This window comes from Cervus canadensis, chromosome 13, assembly GCF_019320065.1.
Source record: "Cervus canadensis isolate Bull #8, Minnesota chromosome 13, ASM1932006v1, whole genome shotgun sequence".
Classification (NCBI taxonomy): Eukaryota; Metazoa; Chordata; class Mammalia; order Artiodactyla; family Cervidae; genus Cervus; species Cervus canadensis.
In genome coordinates, this window is record NC_057398.1 from 12,883,775 (window position 1) to 12,897,120 (window position 13,346).

At 35.3% G+C, this 13,346-nt stretch overlaps 1 protein-coding gene across 3 annotated transcripts in view; it reads right to left on the reverse strand.

The window, feature by feature from the left end:
* ODR4 (odr-4 GPCR localization factor homolog) overlaps nucleotides 1-13,346 on the reverse strand; it is a 36,906-nt gene that overhangs the window by 18,871 nt on the left and 4,689 nt on the right. For all 3 annotated transcript variants that reach the window (XM_043484602.1, XM_043484603.1, XM_043484604.1), the window contains exons 3-9: nucleotides 11,958-12,092; nucleotides 8,625-8,720; nucleotides 6,252-6,358; nucleotides 5,172-5,208; nucleotides 4,236-4,376; nucleotides 2,783-2,878; nucleotides 1,878-1,946 (exon numbers count right to left, since the gene is read on the reverse strand). In XM_043484602.1, coding sequence (XP_043340537.1) covers nucleotides 1,878-1,946; nucleotides 2,783-2,878; nucleotides 4,236-4,376; nucleotides 5,172-5,208; nucleotides 6,252-6,358; nucleotides 8,625-8,720; nucleotides 11,958-12,092 — 681 coding nt within the window. The remainder of the gene's footprint in view (nucleotides 1-1,877; nucleotides 1,947-2,782; nucleotides 2,879-4,235; nucleotides 4,377-5,171; nucleotides 5,209-6,251; nucleotides 6,359-8,624; nucleotides 8,721-11,957; nucleotides 12,093-13,346) is intronic.

The window sequence follows — 13,346 nt, forward strand, 5'->3', positions numbered from 1 at the left end:
GAAAATAATGAACAGGCATGCTGAGGCCACAAAAAGCCTTGAATTAGAATTCGAACTAGCACGTAGAGAGCAATTAAGGAATTTTACACAAGGGGAGTAACACAGTCAGTGTCTGCCCCTTATACACACACTATATTTAATGGAAAAAATAAAAAAACTAATAAGTAAATGGACAGTGAATGAATGCAAATTGTGATTCCGAAAGGATAATCTGAGGTAATACACAGGACAGATCAGAAATATGAAAGATATCCCAGGAAATATACAAACAAAGGTATAGGGATTCAGAGAATGAATCACTTTGGATAAGAATAAATGGAAAGAGAGAGACTAAGTTCCTTGTGATGAATTAGGTAAAACAATTAGGTTGTAAGGCTAATGGCAATGGGACCATAAGATAAAAGATGAGCTATGCTGCAAAGAAAGAATCAACAAAACTTGATAGAGGGTGCCTGGGAGAAAAGTGGCCTCAAATACTTATTGACTACTTATTATAGTAATATATAATAAATTATCTCATGGTATTATCTTCTACTCTTCTCTCTATATTCCCACTCTCCAGACATTTTTAACTGCAATTTTATAACTGAAATAATTTTAACTGAATTGTTTAATAAACAAAGAGGTCATGAAAGTATAACTAGTAAAAAGCATACAGGTAGCGGAATAAACTTAAAGAACACTTCTAAAACGAAAAAGGAGGAGGAAAACTAAAGACTAAAAATACTTTTAAGGTCCTGAGAAGAGAAATTGAGAAATGTTTAGTGGCATAAGTCTGACAATTTAGTAATGCTCTATTGCTAAACACAAAGGAAAAAAGCAGCAATGAAAGCACCTCCTGTGACAAACGGCTTTTAAGTCTATTTTATTAAGTTAAAAAAAAAATACAAGTCCTGGTAGCATTTCCCTGTTTCAACATTTTCAGTATAATATTGAAATGAAAAGTTTTCTAAAATCATGGATGTACTGTACATGTATCCTGCTTGAGGATAATTTCAAGCAGGACTAAAATCAAACATATACGTACTTTTAAGAATAATTATCCAAATTTAAATTTCTGAGAAGACATGTGTAAAGTAAAGCAACAATATAAAAATAGAAACCTTGCTAATATTGTGTGATTTTTACCAAATCAGAGATTTACTTCAAATTAGGTATGTAACAACTCTTCGCACATCACTGCACACATCTTTTAAGTTAAGAAAATTAAAACTTTGCTCACAAAACTTACCATACAAAATATTACACACACATATATATGTATATATACATGCCCATATATACATTTTTTTCCTAACTGCTAGCTACATGATGTCAAAATTTTAATAGTCTTGAGGCAATAGACTCGAACAGATTACAATAAATAACTTGGGAATAAATCCTTGGAAATAACTTTCTTTGAACGGAACATTTTTTACAGTCTCTTTTACATCTCAAAAATTTTTTTACTCTAATCATGAGCATATAAAGAGAAACGGGGCTTCCCTGGTGGCTCAGTGGTAAGGGATCTACCTGCCAGTGCATAAGACACAGGTTGGATCCCTGGTCCGGGAAGATGCCATGTGCCAAGGGGCAACTAGGCCCATGGACCACAGCTACTGAGTCTGTGCTCTAGAGCCCATGTGCCGCAACTACTGAGGCCTGTGCGCCCTAGAGCCTGTGCTCCACTCAAGGAAAGCTACTGCAACGAGAATTTTGTGCATGCAACTAGAGAGTAGCCCCCACTCACCGCAGCTAGAGAAAAGCCCAGGCAGCAAGAACAAAGACCCAGCACAGCCAAAAAATCAATAAACATTAAAAAAAAAACAATTTCATTAAGCTTATGCTAAGAAATACTGCATTTTAATTTTAGATAAGGAGTATTTTAAAGTATTTACCAACTGTGTTAGCACTCTAATATCAAATGAATGATTAGCTGCTTGAGTATTTCCTCTAGAAGATTTTTTCTGAAATGACACAGAAATTAAAAAATTAGACTGTTGAGATTGGAGTGGAACATAATCTAGGAGCTATCCAACAAACACTGAGAGGGGGAAACAGTCTTACCATCTGTTTTACGTTAGTCTTTTCTATAGGTACATTATTGTGTGTATTCTATATTCTACAAATATAATGCATACTCTTAAAAACCATTCATCTCCTACTTTTATTCCTCTAAAGCAAGGATTCACAAACTATGCCTACGGATCAAATCCAAACTACCTCTAGTCTTTGTAAATAAAGTTTTGCTGGAACACAACCAAGATTGTTCATGTACATACTGTCTGTGGCCACTTTCATGCTACAACAGAAGGGCCGAATAGCTAGCTATAAGAGAGAACACATGGCCTACAAAGTCTAAAATATTTACTACTTGGTTTTTTACATTAAGCTCACTGAACCCTGCTCCAAAGGGAGAAATCACCAAAGTTCCTCTTCAGACCAAAGATATTTTAGAAGAACCCCCATACAGACCCCCTATAAAATGGCCAAACTTGGTATGTAAACCGTTATCAGGGCAGAACATATGACTTTAGTTCTAAGTAAGCAGATTGCAAAGTAGAAATCAGATAAAATTTAGATGACAACCTCTCCTGCAGGTTTCAAAATTCCTATGATTTCAGAAATAATCGTCTATCATTTTCTCAGATAATTATTTGCCCTTTAGTTTCAAAGACCTTAGAAATAAGAAGTAGATAAAAATTGTTTTCATGAAGGTAAGGCCTAAATAACCAAAGATAAGTCATCTTTTATTTTTCCTTAAGCACAAATAATTTCATAAGATGATTTTTTCTTGACTCACCTGTCCTTCTAAAAGGTCACTATCTTCATCTTTAACTTGCCCATTAATCAAATAAATACCATCTTCTATCTGCTTGGCCCACCGTGCAAGTCCATTCTTAAAAGAAACACAACATGGACATCTTTCAGTTATAATGCCATCTCAGTTAAACTCTCTCGAGTCTACTTTTTCCCACCTAGTACTCTAAAATATTAATGATAAATATCCCTAAGTTTCAATAATGTGGCATTTAAATTCAGTACCATGAACAACAAAAAAGTATATCCCCAATTTTTGGAACCTTACCCATATTAAATAACAGTTTTTCTAATCTTTTTCCCCAACTAACATACATATCACAGACTTAGGTGGCTTAATAGCCACAGTCAAATAAAATTCAGTAATTTCTGTTAAAAAAGTAAGAGAAGAGAAAGAGCCTCAAACAAATATATAAAACAGTATTAAAGAGGAAACAATAAGCAAGCTCCATTTACCTCCTTCAACAGGAAAAGAGAAGACAAAAAAGCTATGAACAAAAGAATGGTACAGAATTACAAAACATAACTGGAATATGGAAAACAAAACTAAAGAGGAAGATAGTTCCCTGTGCTATACAGTAGGCCCTTGTTTTTGTCCATTCTATTTATAAAAATTTGCATCTGCTAATCCTTAACTTTTAATCTACATGCAATATCCTATGACAGATCATAATGGAAAAGAATGTGAAAAAGAATATATATACATGTATAACTGAATCACTTTGATGTACAGTAGAAATTGTTGTTCAGTCACATAGTCGTGTCTGACTCTTTGCAACCCCATGGACTGCAGCACGCCAGGCCTCCCTGTTCCATACCATGTCCCAAAGTTTGCCCAAATTCATGTCCATTGCATCAGTGATGCCACAGTAGAAATCAACACACTATAAATCAACTATATTTCTTTTTTATTTTTTTATTTTTTTATTTTTTTTATTAGTTGGAGGCTAATTACTTCACAACTATATTTCAATTAAAAATTTTTTTAAAAAAACTAAAGATGAAAACAAACAAGATCAAACAGTGTATCTTCTTACAAAGTTGTATTTTACAATGTATATGTACTCAGCTGCTAAGTCATGTCCGACTTTGTGACCCCATGGACTACTGCTCACCAGGTTCAGACTTAGTCCATGGAATTTCCTAGGCAAGAATACTGGAGTGGGTTGCCATTTCCTTCTCCAAGACAATGTACATATTACATGTTAATTAACAAATATTCATGAAGCACTTATTATTATGCTAAATACAATAGTATGATGACATTGTCCCATGTCTAAATTTCTAATCTGGCTGGACTAACGAATTAGTTACCTGTAACGATATTATAATTAAAACACAATTTCAAAATTATATAATGAACAGCATAGACAACCAGAATAAAGGTAGATCATCTATTCAGCAATCACTAAAGAAAATTCATTTTATTCTGATACCTTTGTATTTTTCTCCAGAGTATAGCTGACAGAAGTAGTAGACAGCGGGACATGAATATTAACATAAACTGTACACTCTAAGGAAAGCCATGAAGCTGATAGTCCATTTTGATACTTCCAATCTGCCGGTTTTGCAGAACTCTTTAGCAAAGGGGAAGAAAACATAAAATACGTGATTAAGATAAAACACACAGAGCAATAAAACATCATAAAATGTACAGCCTAGTTAATTCATACAAACTGTTATCCAACATATTTGGCCAAATTCCTTCATCAAAGAGCAACAGGTTAGAACTAAATAAAAGTAAAGCATGCATTAAAAGTTCGGTATTCTTCAACACATCCCAGGCAATCCTGGCAACTCCCCTCCCCAGTGAAAGGCTGGTTTAAAATTCTGGCAAGTCCTCTGGTCCTGTAGTTTTCATCTGTAGCCTCACCAGTCAATTCTGAAGCTTCTGATGTGGCATCAATAATCACTGAGGTGATTCACTCAGTGATCACTGGCAACTATGAGGTGCCAGATGTTTTCCCTTCTGTCCTATTCCTTCTAACAAAATACTGCAGCTACTTTTTCACTCTGTTTTTTCAACACCTTAGCAAAGGATTAGTTTGGATTCCTCTGAGTACAGACAGTTTGTTTACTAGGCACTGTGGCTCCCACAAGCCTAGACACTCTTGCTACAAGCCTCTCAAATATAATACTGGGCCAATAAACAAGATAAGGAGAGTTTAACAAAAATATTCTAACAATAAAACAAAACATAAATTTTCCTTGTCTGCAAAGAAATTAAGCATATTTCACAATAAAAAACTACAGGTGGTTGTGGACATCAGTAAGAAGAGACAGCATTGAGAATTATTAAAATGAAAATTTGATTTTCATTTAAAAATAGTCTGCAACACAGAAAAGTCTTTGTAAAGAGAAATTTTTCTTACCTTTGGATCATGAATATCATAAGTTCGACAAAATATTCTTTACTAATTAAGGACAGAAATAACCAAAAAAGTAAAAATAAAAAAGCAATTCTTAATAATCAAAAAAAAACCCATCCAAAAATAAAAACAAAGTATACGCATCCAAATTTTTACAAAATCACACCACTTCATGGTATGACACTTAAAGATAGGTATACACACACACGTATATGCATACATGTGTGTGTGCAAATACATATATATGCATACATGTGTTTGTGCAAATATATATACTTTTATATATATATAAATTCCTTTAACTATAATACTTCTGATACTTTGTTTCCTACTGTTTATAAATCCTGCTCATCCCAGTGAATAGAATGATAACTCTTACAAAATTGTCCTCATATACACACCCTTTTTAACAAATTGGAGTGCTGTTTTGAATGGAGTCAAGCCTGGGAACGTTTACTGGGTCAAAGGGTCTGTACAGGAAACATTCTAGTTAAATAGCAACGGAGTTAAGAGCTCAGCTTCTGCAGGAATGACCACTTATTTGAATTTTGTCTTTGGCAGGTCCTAATTTACCGGTCCCTTACATCGCTTCACTCCCTTGGCAAGACGGCCTCATGCTTGGGAGGCACCTGCCCTGCTAACATGTAGAGGAAAGAAGCTAAGAAGGCCCTATAGCTGGCTTCTAGAGTCACCTGACCTTGGCCAAAGAAACAAAAATTTCCAGCTCAGTCTAAGTGTGCTTTGAGTTGAACATTTTATCTATAGGAACTGGAGGTAAACAATATAAAAGCACTACTTTGCCTAAGCTATCCCTCTCTGTAGGGGACCTAGTGTACTTTAATGTACAGGGTTAGGCAGCTGGTGAAGAACTTCAGAAGGCCTAGTCCCTGCCTCCTCTCTCAAACTCCTTACAACATGAGACATGATTAACAACCATTAACACTATTCTTATTGGCAGTCCTATTTAAGTGTTATTTACAGAAAACTTATAAATGATTTAAATAAACATTCGGGTAAAAAAGTTGCAGGAACATTATATTGGTATCATATACTTTAAAACATGAACACCTAAATAAAAGATACTTTTTTGTAGAAGAGCAAAAGTGAAGTATCACTCGTTCTGAGACCTCCTCTTCTGTGAAATTCCACAGTCTCTTTTTATTCACAGATTTTTCCACAGCAAATACTAGCTGAAAAAGAGGAAAACACAATTGAATGCAAAATAAAAGAAAAAAGGAGAGTGAAGAAAAAGACAATTATAATAATCCTAATGTCCCATCTAGCTTTAAAATTCCATGATCCTATCATTAAATTTTCTTTCAAAAGAAAGAGTGCAACTGATTATTAATAATTTGAGCTCCATTTTTAGAGATAAATAAATATTGGGTATTAAATAAAAAAACATAATTCACTGTCATTAACGATCAACTGAACCCAATTTGGGGTAACTGAGCTTCCCAGGTGGTGGTGGTGGTAAAGAACCTGCCTACCAAGCAGAAGATGTAAGAGACATGGGTTCGATCCCTGGGTCAGGAAGATCCCTGGGGGAGGGCATGGCAACCCACTCTAGTATTCTTGCCTGGAGAATCCCCTGGACAGAGGAGCCTGGTGGGTTACAGTCCATAGGGTCACAAAGAGTCAGACATGATTGAAGTGACTTAGTACACATGACTTAGTACCCACGCAACATTCAAATGAAGTATAAAGATTTTATTTAATTAGAATGAGAAATGACAAATGATTTTTAGCCTAAAAAATGGAGCATGTCACCCATTTGGCATTTCTTATTTAAATGTCACAAAAGATGTAAGGCAATATACAAGGGTACATAAAATACAGTAATACAAATTATAAGTGAGAAAATCAGAAATAATGACATAAATCTATGCCACAGGTAAGAAAGATAAAAATGCATACCTGATATGTGGAGAGGGTTCATAAATTTAGCTCTAAGCTTTCTAAAAATACTGTGCACAAAGAAACCTAATCTGTTCCCTAATTCACATGGTCCATAAGCTAAACAGTTGAAAAGAATAGGCACAACTTTCTTGATAATGCTATCAAAAGAAATTTCTTCAAAGACAGTATTATGTAATACAATGAACAAAGCTCTCTGCAATGACCTTATGCGAGACTGTGACAAGTTTTACAAGCTTACTTCATATCATATCCTTAATGCAGGCCAATGGAAAGAAAGAAACTAAAAGGCTACAGTTTATGAAACAGAGCATTTCTAAAATCTTATATGCTTCTTAGAAATAAGAGATGCAGAAAGCAAGAGGAAGGAGGATCTGTTTCTCTGTAGCACTGAGCCATTCAATCCAACGCAAATCACAAAATGATGCACAGCGGATGCTGTTAAATACATGTGGACATAGGTTACATTTTAAAATGCCAAACAGGATGAACAACTGTGAAAGAGGTACACTTATTTAAAATGGTAAAAATGGTACAAAGTTGAATAATTTGCCAGGGGGAGGGATTATCATCCCCTTCTTCCTTTAATCCCATAGGTACAAATATCAAAGGTTAGAAGGTGGGATATCTGACGTGAGAGAAAGTTACAAAACTGGAAGAATCTGAAGCATCTGGATTCTGAGCTGTATGCTTTTTACTAGAGAAAGGGTTTTGGGGATTCTGGTGGGTTTTCACTTCTCAAGATAATGAGGGCCCCTTCTTTCTTGAGGTGGAAAATAAATTTGTGAAGGCTTATCTGGAGTTTTAAAAAATATTTATTTGGTTGCATTGGGTCTTAGTTGCCCTGCAGCCTGTGGGATCTTAGTTTCCCAACCAGGTATTGAACTTGCATCCTCTGCATTGGAAGATGGACTCTTAACCACTGGACCTCAGGGAAGTCCTCTTATCTGGATCTTGAGTACTAAAAAAGATGCAAGCTGGCTGCCCAGAGCTTGCTTTAGGTTTGGGCTTAAGGGAAAACAGTTTGTAGACCCTTATATTTACTGGTAAACTACTTTACCCAATTGACTGACACAGGAATTAAACAAAAAGTAAGTGATTCATGATAGATACTCTGTTCAAAAATAAAGAAAAAGTATCTGATTGCTGCTACTTTATGTCTTATTCTCAGGATCCTGAGAGAATTGAAGAGATGAAGAATTACAAAACATTAATTTCACATTAAGGCAATCACTTGGAGCTAAATGGGAGTTCTAGCAGAATATTGCTATTGCACAATAAAAATTGTTAACCCTGTATAAATTGTTTCAAAATAGTAAAAAATTATCTTTAAAATAAGGAATATTTTTAAAATACATAGCTTTGATTGAAAATATATATTGACATATATTACACTCAAGATACTAAGCAACTGGGTGGAAAAGGCTGTTTTAACATAATCCCATCATAGAGAATTAATCTAAATGTGCCGAGGCTCACTGTAAACACATACAAGCAATTAAGATGTAACTTTAAGAATTTTTGATATTTCAGACTTACTCTACGCAGGGTATTTTGAAATTCATTTCCCATTTCTAAAGCTGTAATAATAAATACTCCAAGAACTAAAAGTCCCCCTGGTAGCATCCTGGATACCTAAAAACAGAAATAAAGCATTAGCTGACAAAAGCATTTGACATTATATGCAACCTGTGTTTGAGAAGCTAAATATTAGATCAGTAAATGCCTACCTAGTACCAACTATATGCACAGCACTGAGGTAAGAGCTTTGAAAAAATGGTTAAAATATTGAGAAATGGATGATAACCAAGATGAATGGGGTGTCAATCTTCCTAGAGTATTCTTAACTTTCTACCTTAAAACTACCTTATAAATAAAACCATTTAATGATGACACCTTTTAGTTACAGCAATAAATGAACTTCTTTCTCATAAGATCAAAGACTGAAATCTGTACTAAATTTTTCAGTGACTTCCACTATCAGCTAAATAAACAAATTTTATCTTAGGCTGGTATTCTAGACTCTCTAAAATCTGATAGATCTGATATGCAGAGCCTCATCTGATACTACTTCCCATGAAATATTAAAGTGTCAATCACAAACTTCTCACTGTTCTCCACACATATGACTAGGTTTTCTAACTCTATCTCTTTCACTCAGCCTAGAAGGACTTTCTCTTGTACATCTACGTGTCGGAACTCTACTGAACACCTCAAAGTCAGCTTGAGGAAGCTGTATTCCTCGATCCTGTGATCTTCAAACTCACACAGGATTTCACTGCAGTTTTCCCATAAAGCTTATCACATGAACCTGTACTACGGTTATGTGTACCTTACTTCTTGATCTGGGAGCTCCTTAATAGAAGAACTTAACTCTCAACCACCTCTGTATTCCTATAATATTCAGCAGAGTCTGGGATTTGAAGAGAGGGAGTACAATTTGAAAATCCATTGTTTCCTATTGTTTAGATTTACCTCAATTTTAAAAATCTTATTGATATTGGGTATTTATATTATTTACAGCCTTTCTGTACTCTTAAATAATAAATGGTTAAAAATCCTAGCAAGTTTCTGCGTCCACAGGATTATCTGCTTATAATAAATCTCTTGAAGTGGATAATAAGGCTGAAAAGTTATACATGTTTTTCAGGATTTTGACACGTACTACCAGTTTGTCCTTTATAATATGATTGTCCTTCCACATGATTGTGGCTAGTTCCTCATGCCACAGGTATTGCTTTCTACCAGCTAAACTCAGAGGTCAGAGTGCTTTGGTTATCTTTTATGTACTTAATGTATACTCAAAGTCTTCAGAAATTAGATACCATAATCTAACTCCTAATATATTTGTATTATGTCTGCTGATGTGGGAGAGCTGGGTTTGATCCCTGGGTGGGGAAGATCCCCTGGAGGAGGGCATGGCAACGCACTCCAGCATTCTTGCCTGGAGAATTCCATGGACAGAGGAACCTGGTGGGCTACAGTCCACGGGGTCGCAAAGAGTCAGACATGACTGACAACCAAGCACACAGCACGTTTGCTGATAGCTCCCTCTGATTTCACAAACTCTGAATACTACAGAGACACAAGCTTGACCTACAAAAGGAATGAAATTTTCATATTTAGCATGGGGAACCTGTATATCTTTTCAAAATCATAAATAAATAAATAAAATTAACCATTTCTTTCTAGAGGCAAAAAGGCTATACACTTTGCCCTATAAATTTTATGTTTGTATAGATGCATATAGATCTTCTTATCCATTAAATATTTAATACTTCATCAGAAGATCATATTAAATATTTAACGGATTAAAAAAAACCCTATATACTACCTCCCAAAATAAATGCAGACAAATAAGTATGTGTGTTTGAAGATTTAAAGCTAAATGGACAAGGAACTAATTCTATTTTTACCTTATTTTAACACTGTTCACTGGATGATATAATCCAACTCACTTTTAAGTGAATTTACTCATCATTTCCTGTCACCCACCCCAAACCTGTTTCTTCTTTGTGTAACGGCAAAACCGCTTTCCTGGACACCGTGGAAAAGTCTCAGTAACCTTCTTCTGCTCTCATAATCTCTTTACCGCCAGTCTAGTTGGTCACTTAATCATCTTAATGCTAGCTCTTTCTCTGAAATGTTTTGGCAACAAAGTTTAGCCCTCTGCATTAGTTTGTTTATTCATCCATTCACTTACCCTTTATTTTGATGTTCTCATCATAAACCATGGGAATACTATGTTTGGCTCTAAGGATACAGCCATAAACAAAAGAGTCATGACCCTTGTCTTCATGAAGCTGAAGGGTCTAGTCACCAGATAATGTCACCTTTTCTTGAACTATTACCATAATCATGTGTTCTGCTCTCTTTCCAGTCTCCCTACTCTCCACTTACACTGTACCAAGGCACTGAAATTACTTTCTCAATTATTGGCAGATCAATCCTCCAAAGAGGGAGCTCTGAAAGTCTACCACAGAGCTACTGGCTCCCAAATGAACTCCTCCCTTCCCAGGATGACTGACACTTCAAACCATCCATAAAGTGGCCCCATACAATCTTAAGTTTAAACACATTATTTAATATACACCATGCTTCAATTATACCCAGTTGCCTGCTATTCTAACACACCTTTAAATTTCATGCCTTTGGGTCACTTATCCACATCTTTGTGCGTTCAATGTCCTCCGTGACTTCTACTAGCAAAGTCCTATTCATCTTTAAAGTTCAGAGTCTTCTGTGAAGCTGTCTGAATCCAATCATTTATAGATATTTGATCATCCCCTACTCTATACTCCTATAATACTGTTCTATTTAATCTCATTTGGTAATAATGTTTTTCACTTGAGTTAAAATATAAATTCTAAGGACATTAAAAAAAATTTTAACCATCATTTTACTTTCTCAGTACCTAGCTTAAGTCTTTAGAACAATCTGACCAGCAACAATGTTATCAATAACTAGTATTATTTTAAAGTATAGAAAAATTGGAAATAAGCTAAATTAAAAAACACAACAGATAAAATTCAACAATGGAAAAGCATAGCATAATAAGATCAAAGGTTTTCAAGTCATGCTGCCTGGGTTCAAATCCCAGTTTCACTACCTGTTATACTAATCTTGGGTGAATTACTTAACTCCAAGTAAGAAAATGCTTTTTTTAAAACTAGATACAAGTAATGAAAAACAAAAAAATATAATTGTGAACAAAACACAGCAGAAAATACTCCTAATTTTTGGTATACTACTCAAGTTTTGAAAACTTAAGAATGAGTACTCTGAAATCTTAGTCTAGTAACCTGAGAATAAAGTACTTTTATTTTATTAGTAAACACAAACTTAACTATATAAAGAGACAAACATGATGACCTGGTGGGCATGTTCTGTGGCCCATTCTTCATCCAAGCTATCCAATTTGGCTTTGGAATGTTTGGGGCTCTCATTCTGCTCTTCTTTGGGTGGTGTTCTCGTGGCAAGAATCACATAATCCTTTTGTGAGGAACACTTAAAAAACAAATTAGAAAAGCTTACTAGAGGGAAATGTCACCGAGGAATGCAAAGTTTTCATGATATGCAAAAATTGAGCAATGTTTGTAGCAGCTTAAATGGTCAATACCTGTATTATAACGGAGTGAATCTACAGGGAAACCAACTTTGATGGACAGCCCTAGAATACTTCCCTCACGTCTTATCTTTCAGTATATTTAATACCAGCTCCTTATTTATTTGGCATCATGAATATGAATCATGTAGTGGTCCTTTAAAATGGCTTCCTAGATGACTGAAAGAACTGCATTTTAGAAATGCATTTATTTATTTGTGGCTGCGCGGGGTCTCCCCTGCTGTGTGTGGCTTTCTCTAGTTGCGGTGCACAGGCGTCTCAATGCAGTGGCTTCTCTCACTGCACAGCACGAGCTCTGGCGCGCAGGCTCAGCAGTTTGGCGCACGGGCTTAGCTGCTCTGTGACACGTGGGGTCTTCCTGGACCAGGGATCAAATCCCTGCCCCTGGCATTGGCAGGCAGGTTCTTAACCACTGGACCACCAAGAAAGTCCCATAAACTGCATATAAAAGATGACATGCTTGCTCAATTTTCTAGCTATTATATTTATTTTCTAAGTAATCTCAACAGATTAGGTAGTTCAATAAATAGAAAATCCCTGGAAAATAAAGTCAGAAATGACCTTGTGCGTCTCACTTTCATTGAAACAATGGCAGTGGGGAACTTGCTCATGTGGTCCACAGAAAAACAAAGGGGGTGTAGGACAGATAACCAAAGTGTTATTAGATTGATATTTCTCAGTTTTAACAGCAATTAAATGCTAACCAAAAGTGGGAAATCTAAAGATAAAACTGGGGGAAATTTACTAGCTCAATGTCATTATAGTGAAAATCTCCTACAAAGAAAGAGTAAAAGTACAAGGTAGCATGATGTTATCCTCACACGTGACCTGATATCTTAATTGTTAGTATTAACCTGGAACAGAAAAAAAATTGAAGATATGTTATTTCAATAAAAGTTATTTTCAGAATGTTACACTGAAATGAACACTGGGAACAGGTAGGCACTGATTAAGAAAACTCTTTGCTTTCATAAAATCTATGATTTTGAAAAAGAAACTGACTCTGAGAATAGGAAACAGGCAAGCCTGAAAGCTTGAGGGGAAGGAGAGAACTGTGATGAACCTGGAAAAAAGAGAAAGAAGAAGCAAGTAGAATACTGGCAGGAATGAAAAAGCTACATGAACAGAGAGTGGAA